Source organism: Lachnellula hyalina, assembly GCF_007821495.1.
Source record: "Lachnellula hyalina strain CBS 185.66 chromosome Unknown contig00107, whole genome shotgun sequence".
NCBI classification, from domain to species: domain Eukaryota; kingdom Fungi; phylum Ascomycota; class Leotiomycetes; order Helotiales; family Lachnaceae; genus Lachnellula; species Lachnellula hyalina.
In genome coordinates this window covers 62,939-77,016 of record NW_022157221.1, presented here as the reverse complement: position 1 = coordinate 77,016, position 14,078 = coordinate 62,939, and the positions used below count along the sequence as shown (strand labels likewise).

The 14,078-nt window shown below is 47.9% G+C and overlaps 3 protein-coding genes across 3 annotated transcripts; 1 reads left to right on the top strand and 2 right to left on the bottom strand.

Annotated features, from left to right (window-relative positions):
• Positions 1–877: 877 nt before the first annotated feature.
• LHYA1_G006072 (putative transcriptional regulatory protein) lies at positions 878–3,679 on the top strand (the record flags this gene model as incomplete). The annotated part of the gene is made up of 3 exons (XM_031151013.1): positions 878–1,057; positions 1,351–2,845; positions 2,901–3,679. The coding sequence occupies 3 exons, from the start codon at positions 878–880 to the stop codon at positions 3,677–3,679; spliced, it is 2,454 nt and encodes an 817-aa protein (XP_031003878.1).
• Positions 3,680–9,649: 5,970 nt separating this feature from the next.
• On the bottom strand, positions 9,650–11,782 carry pof3 (F-box/TPR repeat protein; the record flags this gene model as incomplete). The annotated part of the gene is made up of 6 exons (XM_031151012.1): positions 9,650–10,339; positions 10,525–11,026; positions 11,080–11,207; positions 11,256–11,369; positions 11,414–11,554; positions 11,678–11,782. The coding sequence occupies 6 exons, from the start codon at positions 11,780–11,782 to the stop codon at positions 9,650–9,652; spliced, it is 1,680 nt and encodes a 559-aa protein (XP_031003879.1).
• Positions 11,783–12,179: 397 nt separating this feature from the next.
• BNA2_0 (Indoleamine 2,3-dioxygenase) lies at positions 12,180–13,703 on the bottom strand (the record flags this gene model as incomplete). The annotated part of the gene is made up of 2 exons (XM_031151011.1): positions 12,180–13,364; positions 13,413–13,703. 2 exons carry the CDS (start codon positions 13,701–13,703, stop codon positions 12,180–12,182), a joined length of 1,476 nt encoding a protein of 491 aa, XP_031003880.1.
• Positions 13,704–14,078: the final 375 nt, after the last annotated feature.

The window sequence follows — 14,078 nt, the reverse complement described above, 5'->3', positions numbered from 1 at the left end:
GTGATGCGACGGATGGTGGAGAGGAGAACTGCAGTGTCACCTCTGCCGAGTAAACACCCTCTACCGAGTAAACACCACACCTCTGCGGAGAAAAACACGGTAGGCTGCTCGAGGGCTGGGCTGGGCTGGTACACAATGACAAGCAGTTACTACTCCGTAGACCATACCACTCCACTACTCCGTGCGTACGGAGTACTGCTGCCACAGCCAATCATGGTGATCCCCCATGTCGGCATTTTCTCAACATGCAGCCGAGTAGGGCAGGGCAGGAGGCTCGTGCCTAAAGGACCTGCCGGATGGAGGGCATCGCCAGCATTCTCCATTCTCCATTCTCCACACCCCCGGACCTTGCGACTCGATTAATTCCCCAGATTCCATCAGTCACCTGCACCTGCCTGGGCTGGGGTAGAATAAAGTAGAGTAAAGCAGAGTAGAAAAAGGTCTCTGTCAAAACCCTGCACTGCATTGCATTCACGGTACAGCCCTTCGTCAATTTCCCCAGCTTATTATTATTGGAGCTTTTCCCCCGAGCTCTGCCAAGCAGCCCTGTGAGTGATCAGGTTCCTACCCAGGTAGGCTGATCTTCCTTGCCGAGGGGTAGCGTTCTTCCCCACTACTCATACAAACCTTTCTCTCGCTCGCTATAAAGCTCCCCGACTTTCGTCTAGCACTGGGCCGAAAAAAGCAACATTTTTGGACCGCCCATTGCCTATCTCAGATGGATATCAAACTTTCGCCGCATCACTCCCAGCGGCAAGGCTCAGATCAACCCGAAACCGACGAGGAAAACGCGTACAGTGAAGATGATAGCGGCGGAGAAAACGGCGACAGGCCCCGCAAGAGACAGCGGAGGCCCATGTCAGTCTCGTAAGGAATCATGTCTCTTCAATCAGTTATCAATGCGGATGTCGATGTCGATGCCGATGCCGGTGTTGAATATTCAACATCTGGGTTGCAACATCACGACTCTGATTTGGAGGACCAACCTCCCAATGAAAACCAAGAGCAAAATTGGCTAACTATCCGTCGAAGGTGCGAGCTATGCAAGCAACGAAAGGTACGTGTTTCGGCAATCAGAAGCAATACCATTCGAGCAAGAGCTCTATGAAGATTGCCTCCTACTTCTCAAGTGATCTATCAAAGACATACCTGCGAACTTGCAAAGAGTTCGGGCATAAACTGGTGCTAAGCGGGAAGGAAAATTCCGGCGAGAAGATTCCACCTCTATTCCCCCTTATTGTTCATTGAGAGCCCGCAGTGGTACTGGGAAATCATCAGCAATCCGCTGTTCCTTATTCATTAAGTCTGACACCTTTGATCTCCCCTTCTCTAACGTTGGTACCTCTGCAGGTAAAATGTGATCGCGGTCAACCATCCTGCGGTTGGTGTACTCGCAACGGCGCTATTTGCGAGTACAAAGAACGAAAGAAGCCTGGCTTACGCGCCGGGTACGGTCGCGAATTGGAGCAAAGACTAGATAGGCTCGAACAAGTTCTACGTTCCCACGCTCAGATACTGGAGTCTTCCTTCACCAACCACAGTAATAGCCTTCCCAGCGACCATGACACACCTCAAAGTGCGCCAGGCTTTACATCAAATGATGGATCCAGAGGTCATGTGCCTCATGCGGAAACCGCTCTCTTCCTCCAAAGACCTTCCACTTACCCTGGATCCCAATCTATGGACTTTGCAAACGCAATGCCCCAGACCCCGTCCATGTCGTCCCTACACAGCGATGTCTTCCAACAAGGAATGCAGCAACCTAACCAACAACACAATCAATCACACCCACCACCCCATCCGATACAGACCACCCAGGCACAAGATTTCTACAGTACGAATCAACCACCCCTTGCGTCGCCTAGTCTAAACATATCCCAAAATCAAACCGAAATTTCTTCAGACCATGCCCTACCTCCATACGACCTTCTTTACGCTCTGGTGGATCTTTACTTTAAACACGTCAATACTTGGTGCCCAATTTTACATCGGCGATCTACTCTCGACTCCCTCTTTGGCCCATCTACATTAGATGAAGCCGACAGAATATTGTTGCACGCAATTGTTGCCACGACTATCAGATTCTCAGTGGATCAAAGGTTGACAGAAGACAGACGGCGGCATTATCATGATATTTCCAAGCAGAAAGTTTTACTTTATGGACTTGAGAACTCCTCGGTCAAGGCTCTCCAGGCCATGGTCATATTAGCCCTGGACCTTGTAGGAAGCAGCAATGGTCCTCCAGGATGGAACCTCTTGGCACTTCTTACTCGCTCCGTTGTCCAGTTGGGACTTGCAGTCGAGACGACATCATTCTCTGTATCACCATTATACCCTTCTATTTACACGCTTCGAGCCATGGTTCTACCAGAATCAGACAACTTCATCGAAGAAGAATCTCGGCGACGGCTGTTTTGGATGGTGTATCTTCTTGACCGATATGCGACACTTGCCACGGCTTTCGAGTTTGCCCTGGACGAGAAAGAGATTGATCGAACGTTACCGTGCCGGGACGATCTCTGGAGCAAGAACCAGGCAGTGCAAACCAGGTGGTTTCGAACAAGTGAACGTACGGAATATGATATAGACAAACCGGAAAACTTGGGTGCTTTCTCCTACTATATTGAGATTTTGGGTATCCTATCTAGAATTCATAAATTTCACAAGAAGCCCGTTGATATCAGCGCATTATCGGACGTAGAGCAATGGCAAGGAGAGTATCGGGAGCTTGATAACATGCTTACATCTTGGAAGTTCAATCTTCCTGGTGACTATGGCAATATGGCAAAGCTCTTCCAGCCTGGAGGTAGCAAATCGATTAATTGTGGGTGGGTAATGCTGCACGGTAAGCCGGTCCAATATCTATGGGCCATGGGCTACATTTACTTACTACAAAATAGCAACATATCATACCGCGGTCATCCGACTTCATTCATCAGCTGCATATCCTACAACCCGTTCTCCGATTTTTACGCCATCGTATAGTGCTAGCCAGCGCTGTCATGGTGCTGTGGAGAATGTTGCGGCACTTGGCGAATTTGTCGTCCAAAATGGCATGCTACAAAAGCTTGGCCCTCCATTTGCATTTACTTTGTGGGTAGCAGCAAGACTTCTGTTGGTCCATGGTTCAACGATCGATCATAAGCTCAGCCCACAGATTCAGTTCTTTGTGGACTCCCTTCGAGAGATGGGTCGTTATTGGCTAGTCGCGGAAAATTATACATCGATCCTTCAAAGAGTTCTTGATGAACACCGAGATTCCGAACGCTCTGCTGGCGCCAACGGAGAAAGGGTCACGCCATCTTCTGTAAAGATTCTTGCAGACATGAGACGTTGTGCGTTCGATTTAGACTTCTTGATGTCTAGACAGCCAAAGCATGTTGGAATGGTGCCTCGAATGCCAAGTGTAACTCCAGCTAGGACACCAGCGCCGAACGAACTCGAGTATCTAGATGTCTTCGATTTTTTCAATCTACCGAGACTCCCGGTAGTTTCGGGTAATAGCGATATGAACCACATTACAAGCAACGGCGATGGCAATGGTTATGGCACTGGAAACGGAAGTGGAAATGGTGTGGGTGAGATGGTGTCACAAGAATTGAGCAATGGAGCGAACGAGTTCAACATCACTAACTTTATGGTTGACGCCAACTCGGATTGGTTCAAGAATCAGACCTGAAGTTCGAGACCAGCCCGAACAGAATCTTCTGGCAACGACAACAGGTAATGTGTATGGTTTTCGGTTCATGCGGGCGTCGTGAATAGCTCACTCATACCGGGCGACACTTCGTCCCCGATTGTGACGATGACGGCCGAGACAGCACCGCAGAAGTTAGACAGCCTAGAAGCTACACAGCAATTATAATGAGCGCCAGAACTAGCATTCCTGGAGAGTTGAAGAGCGGAAAAGCTGACTAGCCAGCCATATATCCCAGGAATATTACGTCGAAGCTGGTTGTACAAGCGCGTCACTATCGCCGACCTCTAATCACTTTTCATGCTTCGGCACTCTGCTGCTTATTGTATATCGTACCAAAGCGGGGAGGGGGATTCAGCTCAAGCCCACTTGGATGTTAAAGCTGAATGTTCCTAGCAATCAGATTCCTGGGAATACTGCATACAATGATAAGATATCAAGGTTCATATCTTTGAAACGTTTCATGATGACAGGGATATCTTTTGACTCTTTCTGCATAAGTTGCAACTTCTTCTTATGGGTGTACCTGTTAGCCGTTGGACCAAGAGCGCTTCTGTCCTGACCGGTGCCTACCTAGGTTCTACTGCCGGTACTCGGTCCAGAGATTCTCGCAATAGTTCCCTTGTTTGCTGGGCATGAACTCTGTAACTGAAAGACAATTCAAAGAAAGTAGACGGGCGTCGACACCGCATATGTATCGTCTTCTATGTCACTGCTGCCTTCGATTGACGGCGTGCCCGGATTCTTTGTTGCTCGGTGTCCATTCCCCGACACCGTAAGCAGAAGTGTTCAAAAGTAGATCCCTAGTCAAAAGCCACAGAGGGGCTGAGTAGATCACGTTGTCCGACAGGGCTGCCATTGGACGCCTTACGAAAACACCCGATGGTGGGTTTTAGCGCAAGGCTGTGGCTCGCGCAAAGGCTCTAGCGCAAGGCAGATTTTCTCCAAGTCACTGATTCCTGCATATGGCGCCTGTTTGAGCATAGAATCAAGATGAGGGTATCGCGAACCTCAATTAAAGCTAGACAGTAAAGTAGTCTAACTTGACTTATTTTCGCACCGGGACCGTATTCGAGCCTATGAATCCACTGGATTGTGGGTTCTAATGGCTTCCACCATATGAGGGTCTTTACGAGTAGTAGAAGCTATGCACTATACTTTACCTCACTACGGGGTACATCACTCAAGAAGTTGTGGATTATAATACACTAGTGGCATTCATGAATAATATCGTCAAGACAACGGTCGCTAACTTGGGCAGAGAGAGGATCTGGATAAGTGTATCATTATCACTTGGTTTAGCTAAGAAGCATGGAAAGAGAACTCGGAATCAGAATGCCATATATTCTCACGATAATTCAAAGGAAAGAGGAGTCCCAGGCTGAAGCGTGGCCTTAGGCAGGAAAAGCGACGAGCGATTGGCCTGAATACGCAGGGCATGCAGAGCCGAAGCTAGTAGAATAGGGATGGGGATGGGGATATGGATAGGCAGGAATGAGAATAGGACTTAGAGTAGGGAACACGTTACTATATCGAGGCTGTCAAGAAGTCTCATTTGACCGGCACTTGGAAGCTTTGAACGGGGCCAGTACTGTCCGTAGTTACCGCCAGTTGTCGAGTACGAGTACACTTGTAGAGTAATCGGCTAGCTAGAAACAGAGGAGTGAGTGGGGTGGGGTGAGGTGGGGCTGCTCAGCGAACTACACAGCCCTGTGGTGATGTTGGGTTAGAGCAACAGCAACCCAGCAAAAACCCCAAAAACGTTGCGCCAGGTGCCAGATACAGAAGCCAGAGAGACGCCAAAGACCCTATTCCTGGTAGGATGACGACGAGTCTGTAGGGGTTTTCGTTTTGTAGCCTGTAGGGAGGAAGGAGCTTCTAAATCTGGCGTCTGATTTGCGCTAGAGTAGAGTAGTTCTACCGTACTACTCGTACACGGTGCTGACTGACCAGCCTGCGCTTGTTCGCCAATTCAAACTCGACGTCTTCTTGTCATCTAAGGCAGAGTACCTTACTCTTTCTTACCTTACCTTACCTTACCTACCTACTTTACATGCCAATTCATTCCTCCTCATCCACCTTATCCACCTCACCGTATGCTACCGCATTAGTCCAGACGTTATTACCTACTGTATGCAGCTATGCAGCTATGCATACCCTTGCTCTGCGAGTATCTTTCTCTTTCTCTTTCTCATGGCGCTCTCTCACCTCATACTTCGTGAGCGCTTTCATATCACGCTACTATCGTATATCGCTCCCCCCAAGGCCCGTGTTGGAGCCTACCTGGGTCGGCATGCTCGCTGTGCACTGCCATATTCTTTCTTTAGTATCTCTCGCTACTTATTAGTAACCTTAACTACTAACATAAACCCCATGTGTGGACATTCATTGACCATGTCACCGGGAATCCTCCTAGGTACCTGCATCGCGAGAGGCTGAGAGTGTTCAGCCTTTCCTCCCTTGTGTAAGCCATCTTGCGGACAGACCATCGGTTTGTTTTTGGCCTGGGAATGCACTCCAGCCTTTCTTGCAGGTCCGCGAACGAGGACTTCTGTTCTATCCCCAGTCCTGACTACATCTGGCCGGACTCGACTCATCCGATATCCCTCCCTAGTATAACCTCCTGCATGTACACCTGCATACGCCAAAGGTAGTTCCCACATGGCTCTCCCCACCTGTCATGGTTGCCTTATCCTTTCCTAGCAAGAGTATGTCGTCCAGCTGGAAGCTATAAGGCAGTCACCATCCCACTGCCCTGATGACTCTTTTGCGTCACCTCTGCCCTGTTCTATTATATTCCTTTAGAGTTTTGTTTTGCTCGGGCTTTTTGCAGTCTGCTACTTAATATATTTCATAGCTTCACTGCTGGTCATCTCTCTCGCTATTTTATTTGCTGTCCTCATCATACTTACCCCTCGATCGTTACTTGATTACCCCGCTACAACTCATCGTCGACTTTATATCAACGCCTTCAACATGTGTTATCTAGTGGTCGAGAGGTACTCAGTGTGCCGCTGCCTCTACTACAAACATAGTATCGACATGTGCCCTGCATACGGGCAACATGGACATAGTGTTGTCGAGAGGACATTGCTGGTCGGATATGCCTGCGAGAAACATTCGAACTACGAACAAGAACAGTCCTCGTCATCCCACAACCCGTATTCAGATTCAGGCTATGGCACAGCAAGTCACGGATCACATAGAGACTCATCTCGGCGGCACAGGAGATGAAATGTATTGTCTTCGGTAACTGGTTATTCATGGCAATCGCGACCCCTCGTGGTCTTTGAGTTTGAGTGTTGGATTCAATATCTCTTCTCATTCCGTGCAAGGACTTCCTCGGCGCCACCCTCTCAACTTACATTGCTGCTCGTCGGTCACGATCGATTGATGCCTCGCTCTGCGCCTTGAAGTCCATATACCCCATTCCACGGGCCACTCCACCTCTCATACAATATACATCACATAATGTTACGACGGATACGAGCGAACGAAAGATACGCGCGATGCCATGATCCCCACGAAGTTATCGAAGGCGCGAAGAAGAGATACCCACTAGGCGCGAGCCCCCATACACACACGAACACAACTATCGACGCAGTTTTTCAAGTTTGCAGCATTGTATAGCGGGTTTCGGCATAATATTGGCATTGGGCATGGTGTTTCTTCTTCAGCGCGACTGCTTTTTGTCTTGCTCCTATTTTTACAATCTCCTTATTCTAACTGCATAGGACGGATAATGATACCTTGGAGTTTGGGAGGATTTGATTTGAGGGACCTTCTCTGTCTGGCATGGCATTGACTCATTCTTTTCTATGGATGATGCGATCTGAGATTCATCATTTCAGCTTGCCTAGTGCAACATTTTTTCCTTATGTCCACACTAGAACTTTACAGGAGCAAGTCTCCAGCTCAGGCAGCAAAATGGTTTTCACAGGACGAGCTTGGACTCGGAGGGATCAGGATCAGGCAGAGCCTGCAGGGGAAAAACATTATGTACAACCAACTCTTTCTTCTGAGTCATTGTCACCGCGTCTGTCTTCCAGCCTACACAGTTCATTTACATGTTGATCATGCGATGTCTGGTGTTGGATTTCATTGCGCCGCTGGAGGTTCAAGCATGCAGGCTTCATGTGACGGGAGACGACTCATTACAGTAACGAGGCTGAGGCTCAGGCAGCCACCTCATGTATTATTCTACAACGAACGAGCGAACAAACACACAAAATAGCTTGCATCGCACCTGGCGTACGATCTAATAGAAGCCTAGCCAACCAAAAACAAATTCCCAAAAATCACAGTCTGAGAAGCATGGCGCCAGGCGCATACCCGTTGATTTCTGTGTGACAGTTTAAAGAAACACTAGCTGTGAACCTCGGCCCTCTCACACTCGTAAATCTCGTAGAGAAAGTCGCGAACTCTCCTAACTCCCCCACCCCCCCCACCCCTTGTACAATGAAGCTGCTCCCGAGAACCCCGGATCCTCCCTCCCTGCAACCAACAAGGCTGTAAGTGTTAACGTTCTAGCCATCCATCCATCGTCGCGGGTGCCTTGCCTTAATCAACATCTGAGTACTAGCTCTTCTATACATAGATGCTGATCTCTCGTATATATATACATCATTCTCCAATCATTCGTATTCGTATTTATATCTCTGTAGGTATTACTTTTCTATCTCCTTTAACTTTTTGTCTTTTTATCAGGCAACCGCAACCGCAACCACAACGGCCAAGACCAAGACCAAGAAAGCATTCTAGTTAGCGGAGTAAGCTAAGAAAGTAAGTGAGTGATTATTTTGGTACATGTACTGCACGCGATGCGTACTACTTTTGTACCAGTAAGGCGGGTATACCGGCCGGCCATGGGAAGCAACGTCATTGCTTATACGAGCGAATATACGGAGTCGGTACCTACATCCCGCGTGGGGGGATAGGTACTACACATGGCCGCTGCACTCCGTATCTTACTAGAAGCACATGGCCAGACTAGTCTAGTCGTACAAGTAAGTGTGTGGTACTCGAGTATGAGAAAATACGTTATGGATTTGAGGTTGGATCGGAGGGGTATTTGGGTTGTTAGTTGGAGCTTTGTTTATAAATAGATATTTTGTTTAGGATGGGTGCTATAATGTCATGTTATGTAATGTGATAAATATTCCTATCTGAACGTACTGTATAGCTCCTAGTACTATACGTCCGTGGAATAAATGATATTGTTCTAGACTACGGTACTGCATGCGCAAATCACAAACTCAAGCTCGTATATCGGAATGCCTCCACTAGAATGAACCGTATACGGAGTGCAGAAGGAACAAGTGAGTGTGGCTGGTGCTATGCTATACTATGCTATGCTATACTGCGGCATGCATGGAGGGGTAGTCAGAAGGTCGGGATATAGGGAGGGGTAATACTGTATGCAAGGATCGGGGTTGGGCTAAGAGAGAGGGGTTATTTTCCGATCATGTAGCATGGTGTGGTAAGAACACACCATGTATTGGGGGCTGAAAATCAAAGTGCGTGTTTCGAGTCTAGGGTACTGAACAGCATACGTGAGATTCAAGCAGGAACGTCATTAGGTGGGCGTATTTGAGTTTGAGTTTCAGCTGACATGGAGGTTGGAAGTGGTACGATACAAGGGAATAACTAGGATGGGAAACGTGCCTTTGGTAGTCCGGAAAGTGCGGCTTCGAAGCGTAAGATTATAAAAGCTCTTGTTGGAAGTTGAAAGAGCTGCCGACTTCAGATGCGCGGAATGTAATCATCTCGTCCGCCGACTTAGGGCTGGGTAAACCGACCGACCCAGGTGAGCGGAAAGGGCAATGACTTTGCCACCCTGGTGACAGCTTTGTCAATCCCTGTGGGAGATCCGAATATCAGGCACAAATGCGTATCCCTTGAAACTCGTCTTCATTATCGGGCTCAAAGACCCATAGTATAAATATACCCTGTTCAATACCCCGTAGCAAGAGCTGAGTCTCGATATCCTCGTGCATTCCCACTGCGGCTGGGAAAGTTGAACTCAACCGCAACCCCTTGTCCGCGAGCCCAGTCAACCGCATCAATGCCGACTTCACTGCATTCGTTCATCTTAAGATACTGAACGCCCATCTGAACGAAAGCTTTCACTGCAACACCTGTTGCTTTGGTGCTGGAGACATCCAGCTTTCGAACGTTGGGGTACAAGCTGACGATTTGGATCAGCTGGTGTTCTTGCTCCCACAAAGAAGCCAGGGACAGTTCTTCAACCGTCTCGGAGGCAGGATAATCATCTTCGGCTCGTCCTCTGGAGTCAGCCAGACGGCGGCCAATCAATAGCGTTTTGAGGTTTCCACGTTTTATAGATTCTCGGGTGATATCTTTGATGGCGGAATTATTGAGAGTAGTTCCTGCACAGGCAAAGGTCTCGAGCAGCGGAGGAGAAGGAAATTGTCGGTCACCAATGTCGACGCGGAGATTCCTATTGTTGTTCAGGATTAAGTGTTTCAGTGTAGGTGGAAGATCGGGTAGCAATGTGATATGCGAGTCGGTAAGGTCTAGCTGTTGTAGTTTGGGCCATAGACATGCGTCGAAAGTTGACCCAATAACCCAATTGTTTATAGCCACGGACTCAAGGTTTGGAGTGACGTTTATAAGCCGGTGCTATCCTCGTATCAGCTAAATATATGAAAACACGCAATGAAGAGAGAGAACGATCTTGGAATTAAAAACTCTATCTGCATGTCGCGTCCTACATGTAATTATTCCGGGTTGACTGATGATTACATAAATAATGCTCGAAGTAGAGGCAGTGACTGAATCACGATGAACATTGGAATTGAACTCACTATGTCGAAGTTGGTTCCCGTCTCGGCAGCTTTATATTGTAGTATCTTTAGACAATCAAGTTGAGGAAAATCTCGAGAATGAGAATGCAAAGACCCTTTGACACACAGGAAATAAGCTTCGGTTATTGTCTTCCGCAAAGATGTAAGCGTTTCGTGAACAGCGGAGGGTGTAATCGCGCAACTACTCGACACAGACACAGAGTTTAAACTGCGTGAGTAGGGTACTGATTTAGTAAGAGATTCCCCAATAACACCACTTCCACGAATTTCGAGTGTACGTAAATTCTTGCAACTGCTAGTGATGTAGGTCATTTTTTGGAGATCCAAGCCTGCTCGCAAGGTGATAATTGCGTGATCAAGGGTATAATTCGATCGCTTCAAATGCGCTTTCAGTGATTTGTGATTCATCGACTTCTTAGCAAATGTCGTGTCCAGAGTGGTCCATAATTTATGTGACGATTCAAGTAGACGCTTCCATGGCTTTGAAACTGCAAGACATATTCTGGGGCTTTAGTTCAGTAGAGGGTCTTTTGGATGCCAGGCTAGAACACGTACACTCTATCTCTCATTGTAAGATGCTGACAGACCATCTCCGCTAATTCCAGAGGCAGAAAGACAAGAGGGTCCAGAACTTTCTTTGGGGCCAAGGCTCTCTTCGTCTTGTTGTGCATCATTTGTAACATCTAGAAATATGAATTTCGCTTGAGTTGCAAGGCTGCTGAAGAACTCACAGTTCGCTCATCATCGGTCCCAATTTTGACCTTACCCAGGCCTCTTTCATATATCTTTAATGCAAGCTCGGGGTTTCCCTTCAATTGCAAGACTTTGCCGCATCGGAGATATCCCTAATATTGATCAGACTTGTAGCCAAAGAACAACACGCATGTACTACCTTCGAAAGCTCTGGCTTCAAATCTATCATCTTCTTCGCATCTGAGAGGGCCGGCTGGAATTTCTGTAGCTTCTCCTGCGCTGCTGCGCGATGGTCCAGAGCCATGAGCTTCATATAACCAGAGCTCATGTTTACAGCCTAGATTAAGTCAGCATTTCAACTAGATGATTTGAATCGTCATATGGGAACATAGGATTAGTTGCAAGAAGAGGCTGAGAACATGCCAATCACGTGGCTGAAAGATATACAAGAACCACATACCTCGGTGAAGGCTGAGAGAGACCCGGAATAGTCTTTTTGTTGGTATCGACGACGACCGCGCTCCAAAGGACCCATTCCTTCTTCGTCAGCTACTGGTGGTGCCATATCGTTGATTGCTTGTTCGTGAACGTCGTCGCGAACGCGTCCAGAAACTAGTTAGTATTCCCATATCACGCTAAGAAGTCCCCACACGTGACTAGAACTTCTGCCAAACAACTTCCTTGCGCCAAGTATTCTCTGAAACCTCACGCATGAATGCAGCATGTCCCATAAAGATTTTTTTTTTTGAGGACAGTATATCTTCTATTTGCTATGATTTAGAGTTGTGCCGTGATTACTATTGCTGTAATGATTACTTCCGTAGGTTTATGATTAGTAGTGTGCTTCGACGTACAGTACTTGCATTATCTAGTACAAACAGATCACCAGATATTTTAAAACAAAGCATCAGTGGGAAGATTGACATGATATTGTATTGAAGATCAGCTGTGCTAATCACTGTTCAGTAGTGGCAAATCCCACCAGCACTATCATCAATGGTCCATGTGCCTGCCAATCCACAGTCAATTTCCTCCTCTGGATGTTCATCGAGTTTTCCTAAGAAAAAATCACCCCGACCTTTGGTTCTAAACTCGCGACTAGCCACACGCTTCGCCCACTGATTCAAAATAGGCTCGCCGGTCTCGTCACGTGCCTGCTTCAAGAAGGGAAGTAGCGCTGTACCACCTGTTCCCTTGAGCTTCTTCTTGCCAGAGTAATCATCTGTATCCTGGCGCGAGGCAGTAGCGATGTTTACCTTGCGAAGTGTAACCTCGGGGCTCTTGGAGCGCGAGTGAGATCTCGACTCTCGTGTCTTCATCACAATGTATCGAGTGACGACGGTGATATGCTTGTCGCGAAAGGCACGCAACATGGCAAGACAAGCGTCGTAGGCTGCTGTCAATTCAAAGTTGCCCTGGTTGGCCTGAACATAATCACGAATATTTGCCACCATAGTGAAATCTTCCAAAAATCGTCGGTGGGGACCAGGCATGTATTTTCGCATTTCAAGCAGGAAATTGTGCTTGGATGGGGGTGCCGTTCCCTCGAGCTCGCTCTCAGAAGAAATGTCCTTCTTTTCACCAGTCGGACGATGTTCAATGCCAAGAGCGATGTCGAAGAACTGAATGATGGAACTTTGCGCGTTGCTTCCACCACTGTACTGCCTGAACTGCTCAGTTCCAGTACCATCCTCATAGAGCATACCATTGGGCAACCCGGCTTCGGCCATGTTCTTGCTTCCAGCAAGGAACGGTCGGATGCGATGGTAAAACACTTGGGGGTCACAACCTTCATGAATACGTTGCAAGAGGCTGCCGAGATCATCAAGCCTTTCGGCAAATCTTCGAAGACAAACAGTCACGATAGCGCTGTCGTTGATCCTAGCGGCTTCGATAGCAGTGAGCATGAGGGGAAGCATGGGCGCTCCTCTGGCTTCAATAGCGACAGATACCAAATAGAACCACGACTCGTCAATGGACCCTGTGAACGTAGTGAGGGTGGCAAGATTTTCGAGGTTGTCAACGTGCTCATCTTCGAACAAAGGCTTGAAGTTCCAGAGGCATACGGCAGCATACGTAGCGACTGGAAGTACTTCGAGGTAGTCCGAAATATGGAGCAGCGGGACTGAAATTGCGGATGGCAGGCGCTAGAGGGTCAGTACTTACGTGAAGCTGCTTGGAGAGTGAGAACCGACCTCTGAAGGACTATCACCGCCCCAGATGTAGCCATGTGCCATGAAGCATAATAAGGAGTATGCCCGTCTCCATTCGGAATCGTGTTCCAGACCGGCAGTGGAGAGGACAGGGAGACCTTCAATGACTCCGCGCAAGCGTTTGCTAAGAATCAAGCCTTGTAGGTTTGCTACAACGGCTTCCCATTTGTTGTAGTAAGGATCCGGAAGCCTTTCAAGAGGCAATTCTGGCGGAAGGAAACCATAATCTGGTGAAATTCCGTAGTCGCTAAGGACCGGTAGAGGAGGAAGCATGCTTAGTGGAAGGATCACTAGAAGAACTAGTTTTCGTCCAGACGCAAGGAGTATACAGATCTTGTCCGATACTCCTCAGCCGTATGGTATTCTGTAGAGTGCGCTTGCATAAAACGGTGGTGGGAGATGAAGGGTGGAAGGAAGTGTAGATTTGTAAAGTTGACGGCGAGACAAGAGGGTTGCGTGATACTTATACCTGAATGATGCTTTGTAAACGGGCATATTAATTAATTAATCATCTAGTGCCTTTCTCTTCCACCCCTCCGCGGGGTGGTGTGGTGCGGTCTCGGCTTTGCGGGAAGGAAGAGGAAAAAGAACAAAAGCCCGGTACCATGTAGGCTCTGATTGGGCATTTTGTCAGTTTAGATGGGTCAC